The following is a 17,662-nucleotide window of genomic DNA, read 5'->3' on the forward strand; positions in this document are numbered from 1 at the left end:
AATAAAAATGTCATTAGCTTTTATCATGTTTGTAATGTCATCATTTTGAAACGAGTCTTTATTTCTTCTGAAAAATATTACGTAATTTAATTTGTCAAATATGTGCGACGATCACCGCCACTACTATGTCCTCTTTATCTAAATCATTACAACGTAACTTAAGAGAAGTAAATATTCTATTGGACTATGCGGACAGACAGTTTCTTTCTTGGGGTTTACTGATAAATATTTTATTTTAAAATAGTCGCTGCTTTTGTATTTGCAGCGTCGCGGTGCGACAGAAAATAAAATCTTTAAATTGCATCTACTTTATATTAAGAAAAGCAATATAAAAAAGCCAAATAGCAGCAAAACCCTTCAAAGCTTTACCAAGTATAAGGATAAGATTACTCCCCTGACATTCTCGATCCACCAAATACATGGTCACAGTTGTTAGCCACGCTCGAGCATCTGTTTTTGCATCTTCTGGGTAGAATTCAAACACCCCGATCACGATCTGCTTGGCAGCGTTCTGGGGAGGCGGACGGCGTAATGTTTCCACGAGGAGGCACATGTAGTTTTGTTGAGCTCCCAATAACGCACGCCATCCGTCGATTTCATCTCTCTGTACTTTAATGTTATTCTTCGCCTGCATCGATCCCACTTCTGATGTAGGAGATTGCTCGCAAACGACTCTTATTGGACCTGTGGGCTCCACTGTGGGTTAATGCAAGCAGGAATAACGCAGCAGATTCGTGACACTCGTCACTAGTCCGTCCTTTCTCCAATACATCAGAAGACTGAATCCTTCTACGATCGTCAAAACATAAGAAGACTACACCATTCCACGATCGTCAACTTCCTCCTTATTTTAAAATCGAACTTCACCCTCACACGTCACGACTCTACTCAAGGCATAAGCCTCCGCGTTATTGGTCAAATTACCTCACTGGTCTAATAAAAGTCATATTGGAGACTCTAACATAAGTCAGCCAATCGTAATTCTACAATAATCAATAATTAGTGTCTTTTCGATCACTTCCTCTGAAGCTATACAAATGTTGACACATTGTCATTTTTTACATGAACACAGCCAGTAATATTATAAACAGTTGCTACAGATGATATTAAAGCTAATCATTAAACATCTAAGATAATATAATATCTGTTCTAATCTCTTCCTTCTACATATATAATATCTACTAAAATTACAGCACACACACGTACTGTTATCAAAAGCTTAGTACGACGAACATGTAAAGCCAGACTTTTCCAAAGGTATAATTTTGTTCTTTTGTTTAAGGAGAGCACTCAAATGAATCGGCAGGGATAAAAATGTCGACGCAATCACGTACCTCTGATTTCCACGACGCACGCTACCTGGCATGTTTTATTAAGCAATCAGGATCAGTCGAGTTACATTCAACCCTTTTTCGTTTTAGAAAATGGAAAAAAAGGGTACAGTCGTTAGACCTTGAACTTTTGTGTAATTCTGCAATTTGTTTTATTTCAAAGTAAATTACACATATGTATTCCGTAGTTCAAAAGCTATAAATGAAACCCTTATAGGATCACTTTGTCTGTAGTTCTATTAAGAGTATTTATCTTGAAATTAATATCAAATATTTAGGACTATGGTCCTGTGAAGCGCAGAAAAATTCAAGATTCTAAGTGAACGCAATTAAAAGATACACAAACATACACTTAAATTTGTCAACTTTCATAAACTGTACTTCCTGTTGACATACAATCAATTCAATTGGTACGGAACCCTCGGTATGCGAGTCTGACTCATATTTGACTGGTTTTTTATAGTAAGGCATAACTGTAACTAATCTGTGCGGTTAAATTTGGTGTAGTAAAAGCTATTCATGCAAAAAGTAGATAAATTGGAAAGTTTGATTTATGTATGCCTTTCTTTGAAGGGTGACGTGTTTACAATTCGGCCGGGCAGCCAGTGTCTTATCTGTCGGTTGCGTGGATGCGTAACGGCCGAGCCACGCCCCCCGCAGCTTCTTCACAGATTGAGAGTTGAGATGATGCGCGCGCATACCTACCCTAAGTAAAGCTCGGGTTATATGAGCGTTTTTATTAACACACTTTTATGTTTGGTTTATTATAACTAATATTTTGTAATTGTGTAAAATATATTATTCTTTTAGATTTTTAAACATTGACATAAAAAAATTGACAATTAATAATTTTTATTTTTTTCTTTACATAGCCTGTTACTAAAAAGAAAACTAAAAAAAAAACTGTATTAAGGCGGGATTTCGTACAACGTAATATCAAACAAAAATCTGACGTTTCACCTGAACAGATAAACAAATTAAATTTCTAACAATTTACAAACACACACCATGTAAACACATCCCATTATTACACTTCGTTCGCGCGATGCGTTGGGAAAAATCTCTAGCTAGAATCAGCAGAACAGCGTCACGGCTCGGTCCGCCATCGGGCCACAGAGTCCACAGACTAAGTGAGCACCGCCATCTGTCGGCCGGCGCCGCCTCACCTGCCCGGACCGCACGACAGTCGACACTCGCCGTCGCGCTCGCACCAGTACACTAACTACTGGCACGTATAAATAACCTCAAACCTATACTAAACGTACCCAAAATATTGTTTTCACATCCAATCCCACAGTGACATTAACTCTAAATAAGTGCAGACGTGACATAATACTCAGTGCTTACAGCGTGTTGTGAATCAGAAAGCCCCAACATGTTCCTTTTGGAGGGCTGTCGACGGGCAGCCCCCAAATATTGTGCCAATATGTGGTGGTATATATTTTTCTGTGTGTTATACGTTAAAACTATTGCTGTAACCTCCTCGAATACCACTGGAGTCGATACTGGCAGTGAGTATATATTTCGTTTTTGTTTTTATAATTAAGAATCAGCTGTAGTTGAATAACAATTGAATTTTTTGTAGTTAAAATATTATGCTAATAGCTAGAGATCGTCAGCTTTACTGTTAAATAAGTTAAGTTAACAATAACGGGACAGATTGAAATAATTCTCGCAATATTGTTAATATATCAATCGAACAATTCATATTTACATGCCATTGAAACAGGTTTATTACGTGCACACGCCGACTAAACTTTAAAGTGTTTACTTATAAAAGGTGTATTGTAAATCAAGATAGAAGAGATAAGATAGTCAATGTCACGCCACTTTTATATAGAAATTATGTGTCACTCGTAAATAACAAGGAAGTGTTATGTGATGGTCACCTGTAGTCATTTTATTTTTTTAACCTTTTGTATTATTTTATTATTTACCATTATTTTTTATTAGTTTATTTTTTTACATTATTCTTTACCAGCGACCCAAACGCGGCTTCCTCCGCTTAGTTATTGTTATTTTATAGGTTCCCTCTACCTACATAATAGTAAAATTATACAAAGTCTATATACTTACATAAATTGTAGCCTATGTGTTATCTGATATATAAGCTATATTACTGCAATGTTTTATTTAAGTTCGTTAGTAGTTTTTGGGTGAAAGTGGACAAACATCCATCATGCAAATTTATAATATTAGTAGGGCAGAATTTAAAGACTTTTAATTGATATATAGTCATATCTATTTAATATTAATTTAGATAAAGTTCTGTTTATATGAATAGTTTATTGCACATATCATAAATTAAACCTTACATTAATAGAATGTGCCAACGGAAACGTTAACTGTAATACGAGGTGACCAAATGCCATTGATAGATGGTCATTACAATACTTACATAAAACGAAACATATAGAAATTACCTATAGTAATATATTGCGCACTAAAATATATTATGTTTTTAAACATAAAACATTGACAATAAAACATTAATAGTAAAACAAAAATATAAAATTATTTTAGACAATTACAATAATTCATATAAATAAATAAATGTTTGTGGCTTATGACGTTATGACTTGTTATTTAGAATCGAAGGCCAACAATCGTAAGTAGTAATTTCTTACGTCACATGCTTATGAAAGATCAATATGCAGCCTAAATAATGATTCGAGATGGGCTCGTTAATGAAACAACTTACGTCTTCCATCTCTTAAGTGGGCATTGTCTATGCTAATTTTATCTATCCGGTCTGACCTTAAAACGTTTGTAATACAAATGAATGGGAAAAGTGCATTTGCATTTTATACTATCGAAAATAAAATATATATATAAAATGGCAGTCAATATTCGTTCGGTCATCTAAAACTCAATGTATCTAGAAATAGGTGAAATGTCGATAAGCGAATTAAGAATAAAATCATTTATAAATGTAGGTAAGGATTTGGTAATTTTTTAGATTATGAAATAGCAAACAAGTATAACCAAGAACTTGTTTTATATTGAAAATGAAAGCTGTATCGTATTAGTATATTTTTAAAGTAAACAAATAGAAATACGTATATTTGTATACGCATATTACTATGTTTTTCATCATTGAATATTTTAAAACTATTTATAGACCAACCAAATAAACAAAATAACAAAGCAAACAACTTTGATGAGACTCAATTTAAAAGGTTCATAAGTCCATAAGCGACTATTTGAACCAATTAAAAGCCGTCCTTTGAAACATCATTACTGGATGCAATTTGTATGAATATTACGCTGTGAATAAACGCAGAACGATGTTTGCCAAAACCCTAAAATAGAATAATAAACAACTGAAACCCACATAAGACACGATATTTTCCTGAAACAGTACAAAGTTCAAGAGATGTTTTGTGGCGTTAAGCCAATTTAATACGCGCTCTTTCCATACATTGTATTGACGGTGATATTATAGAAGCAATGTGAGAGAATTTTATAAGTTTATAAAATTTTCAGAAACAAATTGGGCGGGTAAACGATTTTACGCTATTCTAGCTGTCTCAAATTCAGCATTCCGCAGCTGACGCCGTGACTATAAAAGCGCCATGGATGAAAAGAGTACAATCGCATTGTGGGCGATATGAAATGAGCTTTGTGTCCAAAGTAGGCGCCGTTATGTGAAAAATGGGAAAGGGATTGCACTTGTCATATTTAGCCTTGTCTTGTTCAACACTTTTGTCGTCTTTTATTGAATTAGTTTCGAAGTGTCAGAGAATAAAAAAAAAGTACAGTTTTACAACTTAGATTCCTAAAGAATTTTATACAATTTGAGGTAATATAAATTTATTTTTCAGAGAAGTGAATTGTATTTGTTCTTTAAAAATGATATCAAATTTTATATTTTATTTGTAAATTATGATACAATATTTTAATCTCTTTTGTATCTTCATGATTTATCAGTTTCACGCGTTTTCCCCGCATTCATTAATTATAACGATATTATATTTTATAACTTCTATTTAACCGTATTATTTACATGTTTCAATTACTTAAAATGAAAAAAACATTCGCAGTTGTGAATCAATTTGGCAACTGCCAAAATCACAAAATATTTTGTAAATGGAATTCTTAGTCTTCATCAAATCTTCGCTACGTTATATTACTTGGATGATCCTTAGAGATTTAGTTCTTGAGAATCGTGGGATTGCCCTCAGGCTACAAAAGGAAGTACCTAAATAGCTATCGATAATATGTATACCAAAATTACGTATAAGCCAATCATCTCTATGTAACTTAATGTTATTAAATTTTAATTAATTATATATCTCAGGTAATACCTGGTAATATGAACCAGCACGGGTATTTACCAAGCGCTGGATCAGGGCTGGCTGATTTGGTTTATAACTGCATCACTATTTAAACCTAAATGTAAAAATTTTCTAACTATTGATTATTTTATATTACACGATAATACAACGCATAGCAAATAATTATTGTAAAATTAGAACAGAATATTCATCCCAAAAGAAGGGGGGCCTAGGAGAGATATAATTTAATTTTATTGAGTTGCCATCTGGCCATAACAACGATTGCGCAATTAAGCCTTCTGGACATTCCAATTCTATATTCACCGTTGACCTCGATCTTGTATTGAACCATTGTCATTAAGCCTACTGCTACTGTTCTATGATGGTATAGATAGGCAGATGTTCGGTAAGTGAGGGTGGATAGGTTCTCTTGTGAATGGTTGAATTAATTTTGAACCTTGAATCAACAGTATACAGTCTTACACTGTCGCAAAACATGAAACACATCAGCTGTTGCTTGGCGTCACTCAATTGGTTCCCAACATCTATTAATTGTGGGCACTTCGAATATTGTTTGTAAGCGTTCAAGTTTGGAAAACTACTCAGCAGTTTCAATAAGTATGAAAAGGAGATAGTTCGGTTTTATCCTCATCAAATAAAGTTTCCTGAATTGATTATTTATTCAACTTGGGAAGTTTTATTATCTTTCGTCGACAGAAAATATTCTTCATTTCTTTTTCATTTATTATTAATGGTCCAACAAATTCAATAATTTTATCATTATTTGCTCACTTGACAAATAAAAAAAATGTCGCAATCAAAGTAACGATTTAGCCAATCGTCGCGCATCGTTAGGTAAAAAGTCGTTTCTTTAAAAAAGTATTAGGGGAGAGTGGGGAAATTGGAGCTGTGAAGGAAATTTTATTAAATTATGATGAAACTTATTTTTACGTACCTTTTAATCATTAAAATAGATATTAAAGTTCATACAATACATATAAATAATTTCAGTGCTTTTGTTGTTTTATATTGCATATTATATTTGTTTTTTTTTTAATTTTTTACGCTTTTTTTACGCTTTTAGCTATAAGCTTTATTTAAAGAGAATTTTAAGAGAATTCTATCGTTAACTTTTATTTAACTTTATATCGGAGTTTCCACAAACTTAAAAACATCCAGTGATTTCGTTTTAATGAAAGCAACATTTTTAAGAGCGTAAAAGAACTTAAGATAACGGAATGAGACAACAAGCACAATAGATTAGCGTTCCGGGGAAAATACACGATTTTAGAGGAGAAAATTGTAAAACTGGTTGAATTTATTTTTTCAGTCACCATGCAGCAGTCGGATAACATTCATTTTTAAGGGGATAATGTGCCAAACGGCTTTCGAAGGCTTTCGGCCAGGTACCCGTACTTCTAAAATAATGTAACGTAGTACGCATATTTTTTTAATGCTTTGCATAAACGTTCTTATCATTATTATTGATCAAGCTAATAATAGTTAAGATAAGCTTATTGTAAAACAAAATATGATTCGATTTAAAATTGAAATAATGTAACAATTTTAATACAATTATTATTATTTGTTTCTAAAACTGTTCTTTTAATTGGTCTTTGTTCATTATGAAAATAATCTATATTTTAAATTATTTTCATACTATAAAATACTAAATTTATATTGATAGTAGTACAGCAATCCTATACTTAATTGCAAACTTATATTGTTATGTGAATTTAATATTAGGCCTAATTAGTGTTACAGTGCTCCCAAGCATTAATAATTTGGCTTCTGTGATCATTTCATTAATGATTTAAGACGTAGACGTCGTAGAGAGATTCTAATTAGTGTTCGAAGTGTTTTGCTTAATATTATTTAGTTAATTAATTATGATGACGTTATCTGTTGCAACATTATTTCCATCTGAATTTTCTTAGGATGGAATTTTTTAACAAGGCCATCAAAATATTAAAAATATAGTGTGAATGTTGTCGTTCTAGCGCTTTTTGGTGCAGTTAATTACGTATGCAATCAATACAAGGAGAATTGACATTATTAAAATATAAATATTATAGAAAAGTATAGTCGTACTTACGTAATCTATATATATAAAAGGACTTGTCCTCACTGACTGAGGTAAGATGCACGCACAGCCGTAACCGCTGATGGTAGAAACTTGAAATTTGGACAGGTGTTTACTTTTGTAATCTGGACATCCACTAAGAAGGAATTTTGAAAAATTTTAACCCTAAAGGGGTGAAATAGGGGTTGAAAGTTTGTATGGAAAAAAATTAAAATCGGCACCGATTTTTATAAAATTTGAAATTTACATTTTTAAAAGTATTTAATTGAACACGTGTTTCATGGTTTTTTAGAATTCACCCCTAAGGGTGCAAATAAGGGGTTGAAAGTTTGTATAGAAATGTTTTTAAATCGGCTACAATTTTTATAAAATTTGAAATTCAGACTCTTAAAAATATTTAATTGAACACGTGTTTCATGGTTTATTAGAATTCATCCCTAAGGGTGCAAATAAGCACGCGAAGCTACGCGCGTTCGCTAGTCCTCACTGACTGAGGTAAGACGCGCGCACAGCCGTAACCGCTGATGGTACAAACGTGGAATTTGGACAGATGTTTACTTTCGTAATCTGGACATCCACTAAGAAGGGATTTTGAAAAATTTTAATTCGAAAGGGGTGAAATAGGGGTTGAAAGTTTGTATGGAAAAAAAATTAAATCGGCACTGATTCTTATAAAATTTGAAATTCAGACTGTTAAAAGTATTTAATTGAACATGTGTTTTACGGTTTTCTAGAATTCACCCCCTATGAGTGCCAATAAGTGGTTGAAAGATTATATGGAAAAATCTATAAATCGCCACCGATTTTTATAAAATTTTAAATTTAGACTTTAAAATATTTAATTGAACATGTATTTGATGGTTTTCTAGAATTCATCCCCTAAGAGTGCAAATAAGGGGTTGAAAGTTTGTATGGAAAAATCTATAAATCGCCACCGATTTTTATAAAATTGGAAATTTAGACTCTTAAAAATATTTAATTGAACACATGTTTCATGGTTTATTAGAATTCACTCCTAAATACGCAAGCGAAGCTGCGCGCGTCCGCTAGTTTAAAATAAATGTAGCGTTTCAAACGCATCAAATGAAACTTAATAACATTTAAGCGCCATTTTACCTTAACAACTTTGATGCATTGTTCTTAGAAATTCAATAGAACTTAGTGATACATTATTCTATTTATCACATTCCTTACTATAAAGGCATATTGTTGTGATGAAGGATTATATTTTAATGCTGCTTTTTTATAAGAAAGGGTTTCTCAAATAAATCTTTTTTTAATAACACTCTACTCGTAAAAACATAGGGGTGTTTTAAATGACAATTGCTTTCATGCACATGCACAGTACAGTATACGTGTTTGAATAATGGTCGTCGTTTAGGACTAGATCGAAGTGTCAAACTATGTTAGACTAGCTTTGTACTTTTTAGATAAGAGTGCCGAGTGCCGTGTAGGTAGATAAAAAAGATATAGGTACTATATGGGTCATAATAGATCATCGATACATAATATTTTAAAACAGTAATGAACGGTACAATCAGAAATCATAATTCTCAATTTTTAAATATTTTCTGCAGAATATAAGTAATTTATACAACCGCTGATTGAAAAAAAAGGAGCAATAAAAATTTTCAAAATTCATAAAAGTATAAAACTTTCGAACTTTAAATTAAAACTTGCTAGCTTTTCGAAATTCGCGTTTGATAAATTTGGCACGGCTTTGAGCCGGACTAAAACATTTGCGGCAATTGAAATTGATGACTGGAAGCAGTAATTGGACGTGCGTACATCGTTTGTTCGTTGTTACTATTTCAATTATCTTTGTGGAAGCATTTTTCCATATTTGATATTTTTATACGTTCGCACCAAAGCTGATGAGGACCAGGGCGTCAGTGATATTGTTTTCAGAAATGTAGACGCTAAAATAATTGGAACTCGGACAGCCCAAAATTCTGTTCTACTATATTACGAGTTACCACACAAAGGATTTGTATTTTAGTAGTATCTATAACTACATACATTTTGAGGGATGATATAATAAACTTGATATTCACTTCTATTTTTTTAAAGGTTTTACAAATAAAAGACATCGACATTGGGCACTTCCTAATTTGTGTACGGGTCGGATATTGAATGCATAATAAGTTTATGACCTTTATCGTTAGACAAACCGGTTAAGTGCGAGTCGGACTCGCTTCCCGAGGGTTCCTAGGATGGAAAGATAGAAAATTTTATTATATTTTAATTATTATTAAAAAACTAAGCCTTAACTTGCAATGTGCTTTTTACTTTTATTTTGTATTCGAAATCATTATTGACTACTTTATCTTTTACCTGTTTCAAAATAATAAAAAATATTAGTTTTCTTCTCATGTTCTGTAGATTATGAAACCGTTTTTCTAAATTGTTTTTTCTTCTTATTTCAGCTCATGATAATAACAAAATATTCTATGAAATGTACTCACGGGACTTACAAAACATAATTTAACTACCTTGATATAGTACGTAGCGCTGTTTTATTTAGAAAATCCTCGGTATATTGAAAACAAATATGCTCGAAAGCTCGTGAGATCGAGAGCTTACGAGACTAAGCAGACAGTGAACAGATACCTAATGTGAATTGTTCGTGGAAACTATAAAAGCGAAATATAATGATTCCTCAGAACAGTAAAATTACTAATAATAGAAAATCAAAGCATTTAGAATCAAAGTAAGCGGAAAATGCTGACGTTTTGAAAATGAGCAACTAACGAGAATAGTTAAACGGACCTGTAATTTGCATACAAATTGGCTTTTGGGGATAAACGCTCCATTTGTATTCAACCACAGAACCCCAGCTCAGTGGTTGAATACCATTTATCCAGTTTCCGATTGGAATCGGCCGCAGTATCATCTTCTTATCCACGCCGCTAGGGAGATGTGTGATCTACCTGCTTTCAATGTCTCACATTCATTTATATTGAGGCTGTTGTGGCACAGGGGCACGATTTTGCAACTTTGAACATGACGATGGTAGGTTCGATATTTAATATTTTCATTTCCTCGCTCTGGTAACGAGGCACTAATGTAAATATATATTTATAATATGTATATATATGTATATACATATTATAAATATATATTTACATATATATGAAGATTTTTCCCTATTGGAAAAGTGCGGTTGTATATTTCGCAATTAGCAAATAAAAAAAATTGACTCAACACCTAAAATGAAATATAATTTTAGGTGTTTGGATGGAATAATTTGGAAAATAATTTGGATTTGCATCGAAATCCAAATTTAATATTATTCATAAGTAATTAACAAAATTTTATGTTATTCAAAAGTAAAAAATTACCTATTTAATATAAAGCTTCATAATTATATCTAGGTATTACAGAAGTACAGTTTTTACGTGCTGAAATAAACAGTTGTTTTACACGATGGTAGTTCTGACGCCAAGGTATAAAAATCATTAAATACATACTTATAACCTTCTTCGAGACAATATCCAACACATAACGAATTTTTCAATTTGAACCTGCAGTTCCTGAGATTTGCGCGTTATATCAAAGATTGATATTATAGATTAGTAAAATGTACAATTTACAAATTTAGGAATAATTTAATATGAGTTATATTAAATTAAATGTAACAACTAATACTTAAAAAAACAACTATATTTACATTTATCATAGTTTTCTTGTTATGTCCGATGAAGATAAATAAACTGATAAACGATCTACATTTTGCAGCATTACGGACAGTTTGTATTACAGTTAATTAGACGTCTGAAAGGCGGATGGATCTAATTTCACTTGCATCTTAAGCTAATTAATAATCTAAATACTTTATCTTGTATGTACTGGAACACTGGTTTTGAAGTTAATAATTTGCTTAATTAAACATGAAATAACTAATTAAGTCGACTGAGACCTATCGTGGCGCAGGGGCGTGAGACTGTAAACACTTCAGGTTGGTAGTTCGACTTCCACTCGAGGTAATGCAATGTTTAATATTTTCGTTTCATCGCTTTGGTGTTGAGGGAGGAAAGCGCGGGGTTGAGTTGTGCCACTCAATACTCAATAGAAGCTGAAAAAAAAACGAATTACATTTTGCCAACATTAACTTTTTATTTATATTTAGGGAATTCTGCAGAAAGGAAGAACTTACTAAATAAGTTTTTCTGAGTTTGTCTCATTTCATAATTCTTTTCTGTCATTTATATAAATTTTCTTGAAGAAGTCTCTTTTGAATGAATATTAATTATGTCAAGGTTAAAGTTATAACCTAAGTAGCGAAATAGTCTCTTAAGCTTAAATGAATAGGTAGACTTTTTATAATTGTAAATAATTTCTGGAGTACATTGCAGAGGTAATTCAATGTTTTTCCTATACAACCTATACAAATATAAAAATGTATAAAATATCCATTTTACAAAGTTAATGGCGTGTCTAAATTTTGTAAAGCCCCACTCGTATACTGTCAAAAATGTATACAATTACATGTAAATTGAAACTTATTGAGCATTACTTTGACTGGCGATAGCTATTCACTTAACTACAACGATCCCCTATGGCGGTGACCAAACGATTTGCTCTCAATGAGAGACACGAGGACCCTCCACACAGATTGGATGTCACCGCGGTTGCGTCCATCACCAGCCGTCACTCGCTTAGCTGGAGGGCCCTCGGCCGAAATTTAATGAATTTATATTAGTTGCCCTTCTAACACTATACATTCTTTATTGATATCCAGTGTTTAATATTAATATTAACATAGAATTTTTCAGGTCGTTTCGAAATTCGATAGTGTAGTTAAAATTACTTTGATTGACACAAAGTTGCGACTGTAAACGCGACGGTTGTGGGTTTCGTTCCCCCTCAGGGGAATGAATTATTTTATATTTTCATTTCTTCTCTCTGTCTTAACCCTAGGTTCCCAGGTTCATTCTGCTCACCCCGCGGGCAGCGTGATGTCAAAAAATATCTTAATAATATTGCTCTAGATGCGTATCAATGATATCGATGCTTATTGTTTCAATAATGACATATTGAATGAAATATACATTTTATACGGTCGGCTTATCATTTATTTAAAAATGAATTTATAATGGTGAATAATTTGTTGAAATGAAACTGATAATACAATACAATGTTTGATTATTGCTAATTAAGTAATAAAAGAATATTGTATAGCTATATGAAATAAATTTTAATGGTTTTTGACATACCTACTATATTTAAAGAATTTAAAATAAACGACTGTACATATGGATTGTTTATTTTTTAAATGTTTTGTTTTAAACATACTCGTACACTGTTACTTATATCTTTGATCATTATTATTCAACTAAATATAATTAAGATGGCGGTAATACTGGTAATGTGGTGTGTGGTAGCGCCATGGGGACAATGTCCGACGGCAATCGTAGTAGTTGTAGATTCGATCTCCAGTCAAAAAAATAAATTTTTTTTATTACACCAGGTAGATAGAATAAGTGCGGCCTTGAGTTGCGGCACTCAACTCTCTGTCTCTCGAAATCGGATGTAAATGGAGAACGGAGTGTTTTAACTTTCACTACACATACACGAAAAGAATAATAATTTTCCTTAATAAAAACGGACCGTTGCCGTTGATTCAATATTTATTGCCATGTTCCTTATCGCATTACTTCCTTTATATTCACGTTACAAACGGGACCTGAATGTAAGGCCGCCTATAGAAAATTAAATTGCTCTGGAAGGCGGTGCCCGCTTACAGTTTCAACGTACAGATCCATTTCTATTCGAAGATGCTTTTATCTCGAGCTCACTTGATGTGAGCAATTATTATATGGAATGCTTTTAAGGCCTTGCTCTTCTTATTGGTTGACTTAATTGTCGTGTTGGTTTTACGTAGACTAGGTTGTCTAAGATTTTTGTTATAAAATAATTTGTGAAATTAACTAAATAATATTAATAATTGGTAATATATGCGAAGAAAAATAGTATCATTCTGTAATTTACTTTAAATACAGAATGGTACTCTTTTTATTTGGTTTTTTCTCTCTTTTTTTGCAAACGTTGTACCCCGCATATAGCAGGATAGGCGGAAGAAGCCTATTGTTAAGACACTCCATTCTCAACTTTCCGCTGAATTCTCCAGAATAAACGAATAAAGTTCTGGAAGAACTGGCGTGGCACTGGGTTTAGCCTCGACACCAGAGCGAAAAATGAAAATATTAAATATTGAATTTTCTGGAGTGGGAGTCGAACCCACAATCTGTTGCGTTTACGTTACACGTCTGTGCCTGCGTCACGACTAATCTCAACCGAATTCAAATACGAACAAACTATATAAACAGATTTAATAATAACTCTCAAAATTGTAGTATACTTTCCTAAAAAGTTTGGGACAGATACATGAAGTAAGGTCTATTGTTGATTTATCTATTCCACTCGGCTGAAACTTGATAATAATAACAAATAATTTCCATTTGTTTTCAGATGTTTGCTCAGTGAAACAATTTCAGTGTGCGAATAAGAGATGCATACCGATAACTTGGGTTTGTGAGGGAGAAAATGATTGTGGTGACAACTCGGATGAAGATATCGAGGAGTGCAAAAAAGGTAAGTTATATTAATATATTGTCAAACATTTCAAAATTTCAAAATCATTAATGTGTTTATAAGATATACGTATAAGCGGTGGTCTTAAGGCCATAAATAAACTGTCATAAAATCTAATATAAGTTTAAATGGAAAAAGTCTTAGGTATAAAATTCATGAAAACTATAAAACGTTACCAAGAAAATCTTGGCCCAACAGACAATCAATATTCTCGAGTGTTTTGAGAATATTGATCGAGACTTGTCATAAAGCTTTTAAGTAAACAAAAGTACTAAGGTATTAATTATTGCGTAGTTTTCTCTTTATACTGTATGTAATATTGCACGTAACGTTTAAATATATACAAATACTATTTGAACCAAGGACTTTCTTATGAAATTCGACATTAGAGCTATATAAAAAAGTTAAAATCCAAGGATCTCTACAGAGTTTTTTATACTTAGACGATGAAATCCAATACTGCACTTAAATAAGAAAAAATAACAGCGACGAGCAATTTAATATGAATATATTATTCATTAAAAAAATATTTTTTTATATAAACCCACTGCTCTTTCATATCATTCGTCTATAATAAGCACTCAGGGTCAGCTCGAGTTTTTCCCGTCCGCGTTTCATTGAGAGCTCTCTGGCAAAATTGAGCCTTATTTCATGGCCGTGTTTAATTTCAACGAGCTCAACCTATTTCATAACGAATGTCCAATTTTTTTTTTAAATTTTAATTTTTTAAGTGGTTTTATTTAATATTTGCTTACATAAATTTGTATTAAAAATTGAGAATTATTATTCCTAGATGGTTGTGGGTTCTATTTCTCATTGTAGACTCGGGGGATGAATTATTATTTATTAATATTTTCATTTCTTCGCTCGTGCTTCTTTCTGGTACTAAAAAATGTAAATTTTTGATTTGGTAAAAATAATACTTTTAATTATACTTTAATACTTTTATAAACATAATTCATTAATTTATTTTAATGTTTATGTTGTGAGTAGACTAATATAAAATTAATAATTGTCGATTTTACGAAATGAACGTTACATATTTGTATTATATAAAAAAAACCTATAGGTACGCTTGTTAGTCTCATTAACATAAATGTACTGTGCAAATAACTCTGAAAACATACTTTTGTTGTATTTTTAAACAGTGAACTGCTCGCGGCTTCGCCCACTTGAACACCGTAATTATTAGATTACTAATATGCATTGTTTCGTTTTCTCATAATAATAGCAATTTAAAAAATAATATCTATACACATATTGAAAAGTAAAATTCTATAAAACAGTTGTTTATAGCAATTTTAACGAACAACATTCTTTATAATGGTATGACTTCTTCATTTATGAACTGATTTAAATAAAACAAACTCTAAATGTAGGGAAGCTTGTCAAAATAGAGTAATGAAAAAAAATCGATTAAATTTGTTAAGCCGTTTCTGAAATTAGCGTGAACAACCGCACAGACAAACAAAAATTTTAAAAATATTTTTATTTGGTTGTTATTATAACGTAATAAAATATCACAAATGATATTCTAGCCTGTTCGCACTTTCGCATATACCTCAAAAAGTCGCATTCATTATACATCAAAACCTTTCACATAAGGGTATTATTTTATAAATTCTTTGCTTTGATGAAATTTAAATGTGAATATAATATAATGTCAAAGGAATATCAAACGAATCATGCTTCTGCACTACTGATTACATAGCATAAAACATACATTTATATTAAGTAAAATACAAATTATACAAAATAGCATCCATTAAAATAAATTGATATATTATTAAAATACCAATCTTTAAATATTCGTGGATCATCTCAGTCGTTAACAAAGGAGCAGTGGCGGCCTATTAATATTTATTGAAGGAAAATAACCTCGCCGATGTGGCTATCCTAATTTTATATAATTGGGTTATCTGGAAAATCAGCATGCTTCTGGACTGTTATATTCTTTATAAAAATCGCTGTTGGCGAAGTGAAGTTATTATAATTGAAACATCCAAAATATACATTGCTAACTTGCTTCCTTTAATGAAGTTTCGATATCAAACACTATTACATTGAATCTATATATTTTATCAATTACCTACAAATAACTAGATGGCTGACTGGAGCTTTCTAGTTTTTTATAGTTATATCTGTAAACTTGGGTATATTTACAATAATATATATACAATAACGTTCATTGCGTTCGTTCATGACCATTAGATCTATAAATGCTAGATTTTCTTATAAGAAAAATTATTTTTTTTCTTATTGAAAGATTATTAACATATAATATTTATTCGAAATCTGCATAAATTTGAATATATCTAACGTTTTGAAAAGGTTGCGTTAATCCAAAGGCATGGGTTGTTTTCCCAAAAACAATTTAAAGAGAAGTTATATGTAAAAACACAATTACCATAGTATTGTGTCATATTACACCAACATATAGATCATGTGTGGATATAGTAAGGCTATGTTCTGCTACAGCAAAAGTAGTGTCAATCTTATTGATGCTTTGTTTTTATCCACCAATGAATATTATGCACAATATATTACTATGTGCCTCTTTGGTTTAGGTACCTAAGTTTAAAGATTGCTTAATATTTTTGGTGTAGTAATCGTTGTTATTGTAATATTTTGAATTTGTAATGCATGCAATTCCTTATAAAATAAATTGCATTATATTAATTTATTTCCTAATTCTTGCCAAATATATATTATAAAGTGTTATTTTCCTATAAACAATACTGATAATACAATGTTAATTAGGGTTCATATTTAAGAGGAAAATTTAAATTCTATTGGGTGCTATGTTTTTATCGCAGTTTATGAAGTCCCTCATTTAGCTAAGTACCTAGAATTTTTTTACCGATTTAAGTCTATAAATCTTTAGTGATTTTATTTTATCTCTATTCATATATTTTATTAATAAAAGACGAATTATCTTATACAATTATACAAAGCATTAATCATACTTAGTGAAATTGATTATATTTATCTTTCAGATAATAAGTTGTTAGCAATTATCGTTCTATTAATTATTAAAGAAATTGGCAAATAAGGCAATTAATATATTTTGTATATTGATTAATTGCCGTTGTATGTTTAATCTTATTTCTAATACGAGTATTCGTATACTATCAGCACATTCCTGGAGATTTTTATGTATAACAGAATAAATGATATTTTCGTTGAGGCCAGTCTTGGCATCAGGGGCACAAGAGGGCAACTGTAAATGTGACAGGATGTGGATTAGATTGTCTAGCATAGCATTCTGGGTTGGATCCTGTCCTATTGTGAATACATAAACCCTCGCGAATGAATGTTTATATTCTTACCATAATTCGTACGTCTTGGAATAGCTTAACACCTAGGTACTCCGAAAG

At 31.6% G+C, this 17,662-nt stretch overlaps 1 protein-coding gene across 12 annotated transcripts in view; it reads left to right on the plus strand.

The window, feature by feature from the left end:
• The first annotated feature begins 2,454 nt into the window (after positions 1-2,454).
• Positions 2,455-17,662, plus strand: part of LpR1 (Lipophorin receptor 1) — a 146,814-nt gene continuing 131,606 nt past the window's right edge. For 2 of the 12 annotated variants that reach the window (XR_014878356.1, XR_014878361.1), the window contains exons 1-2: positions 2,458-2,842; positions 14,163-14,285. Coding sequence is in view for 6 of the 12 variants with exons in the window: in XM_085191902.1 (XP_085048028.1) it covers positions 2,707-2,842; positions 14,163-14,285 (259 nt within the window). In the remaining 6 variants the exon portion in view is untranslated. Of the gene's footprint in view, positions 2,843-14,162; positions 14,286-17,662 lie in introns of all 12 variants that reach the window. The other 10 variants (XM_085191893.1, XM_085191896.1, XM_085191894.1 and 7 more) reach the window with 8 other exon arrangements.

This window comes from Heliconius melpomene, chromosome 10, assembly GCF_056956725.1.
Source record: "Heliconius melpomene rosina isolate 202511_hmr_F chromosome 10, ASM5695672v1, whole genome shotgun sequence".
NCBI lineage: Eukaryota > Metazoa > Arthropoda > Insecta > Lepidoptera > Nymphalidae > Heliconius > Heliconius melpomene.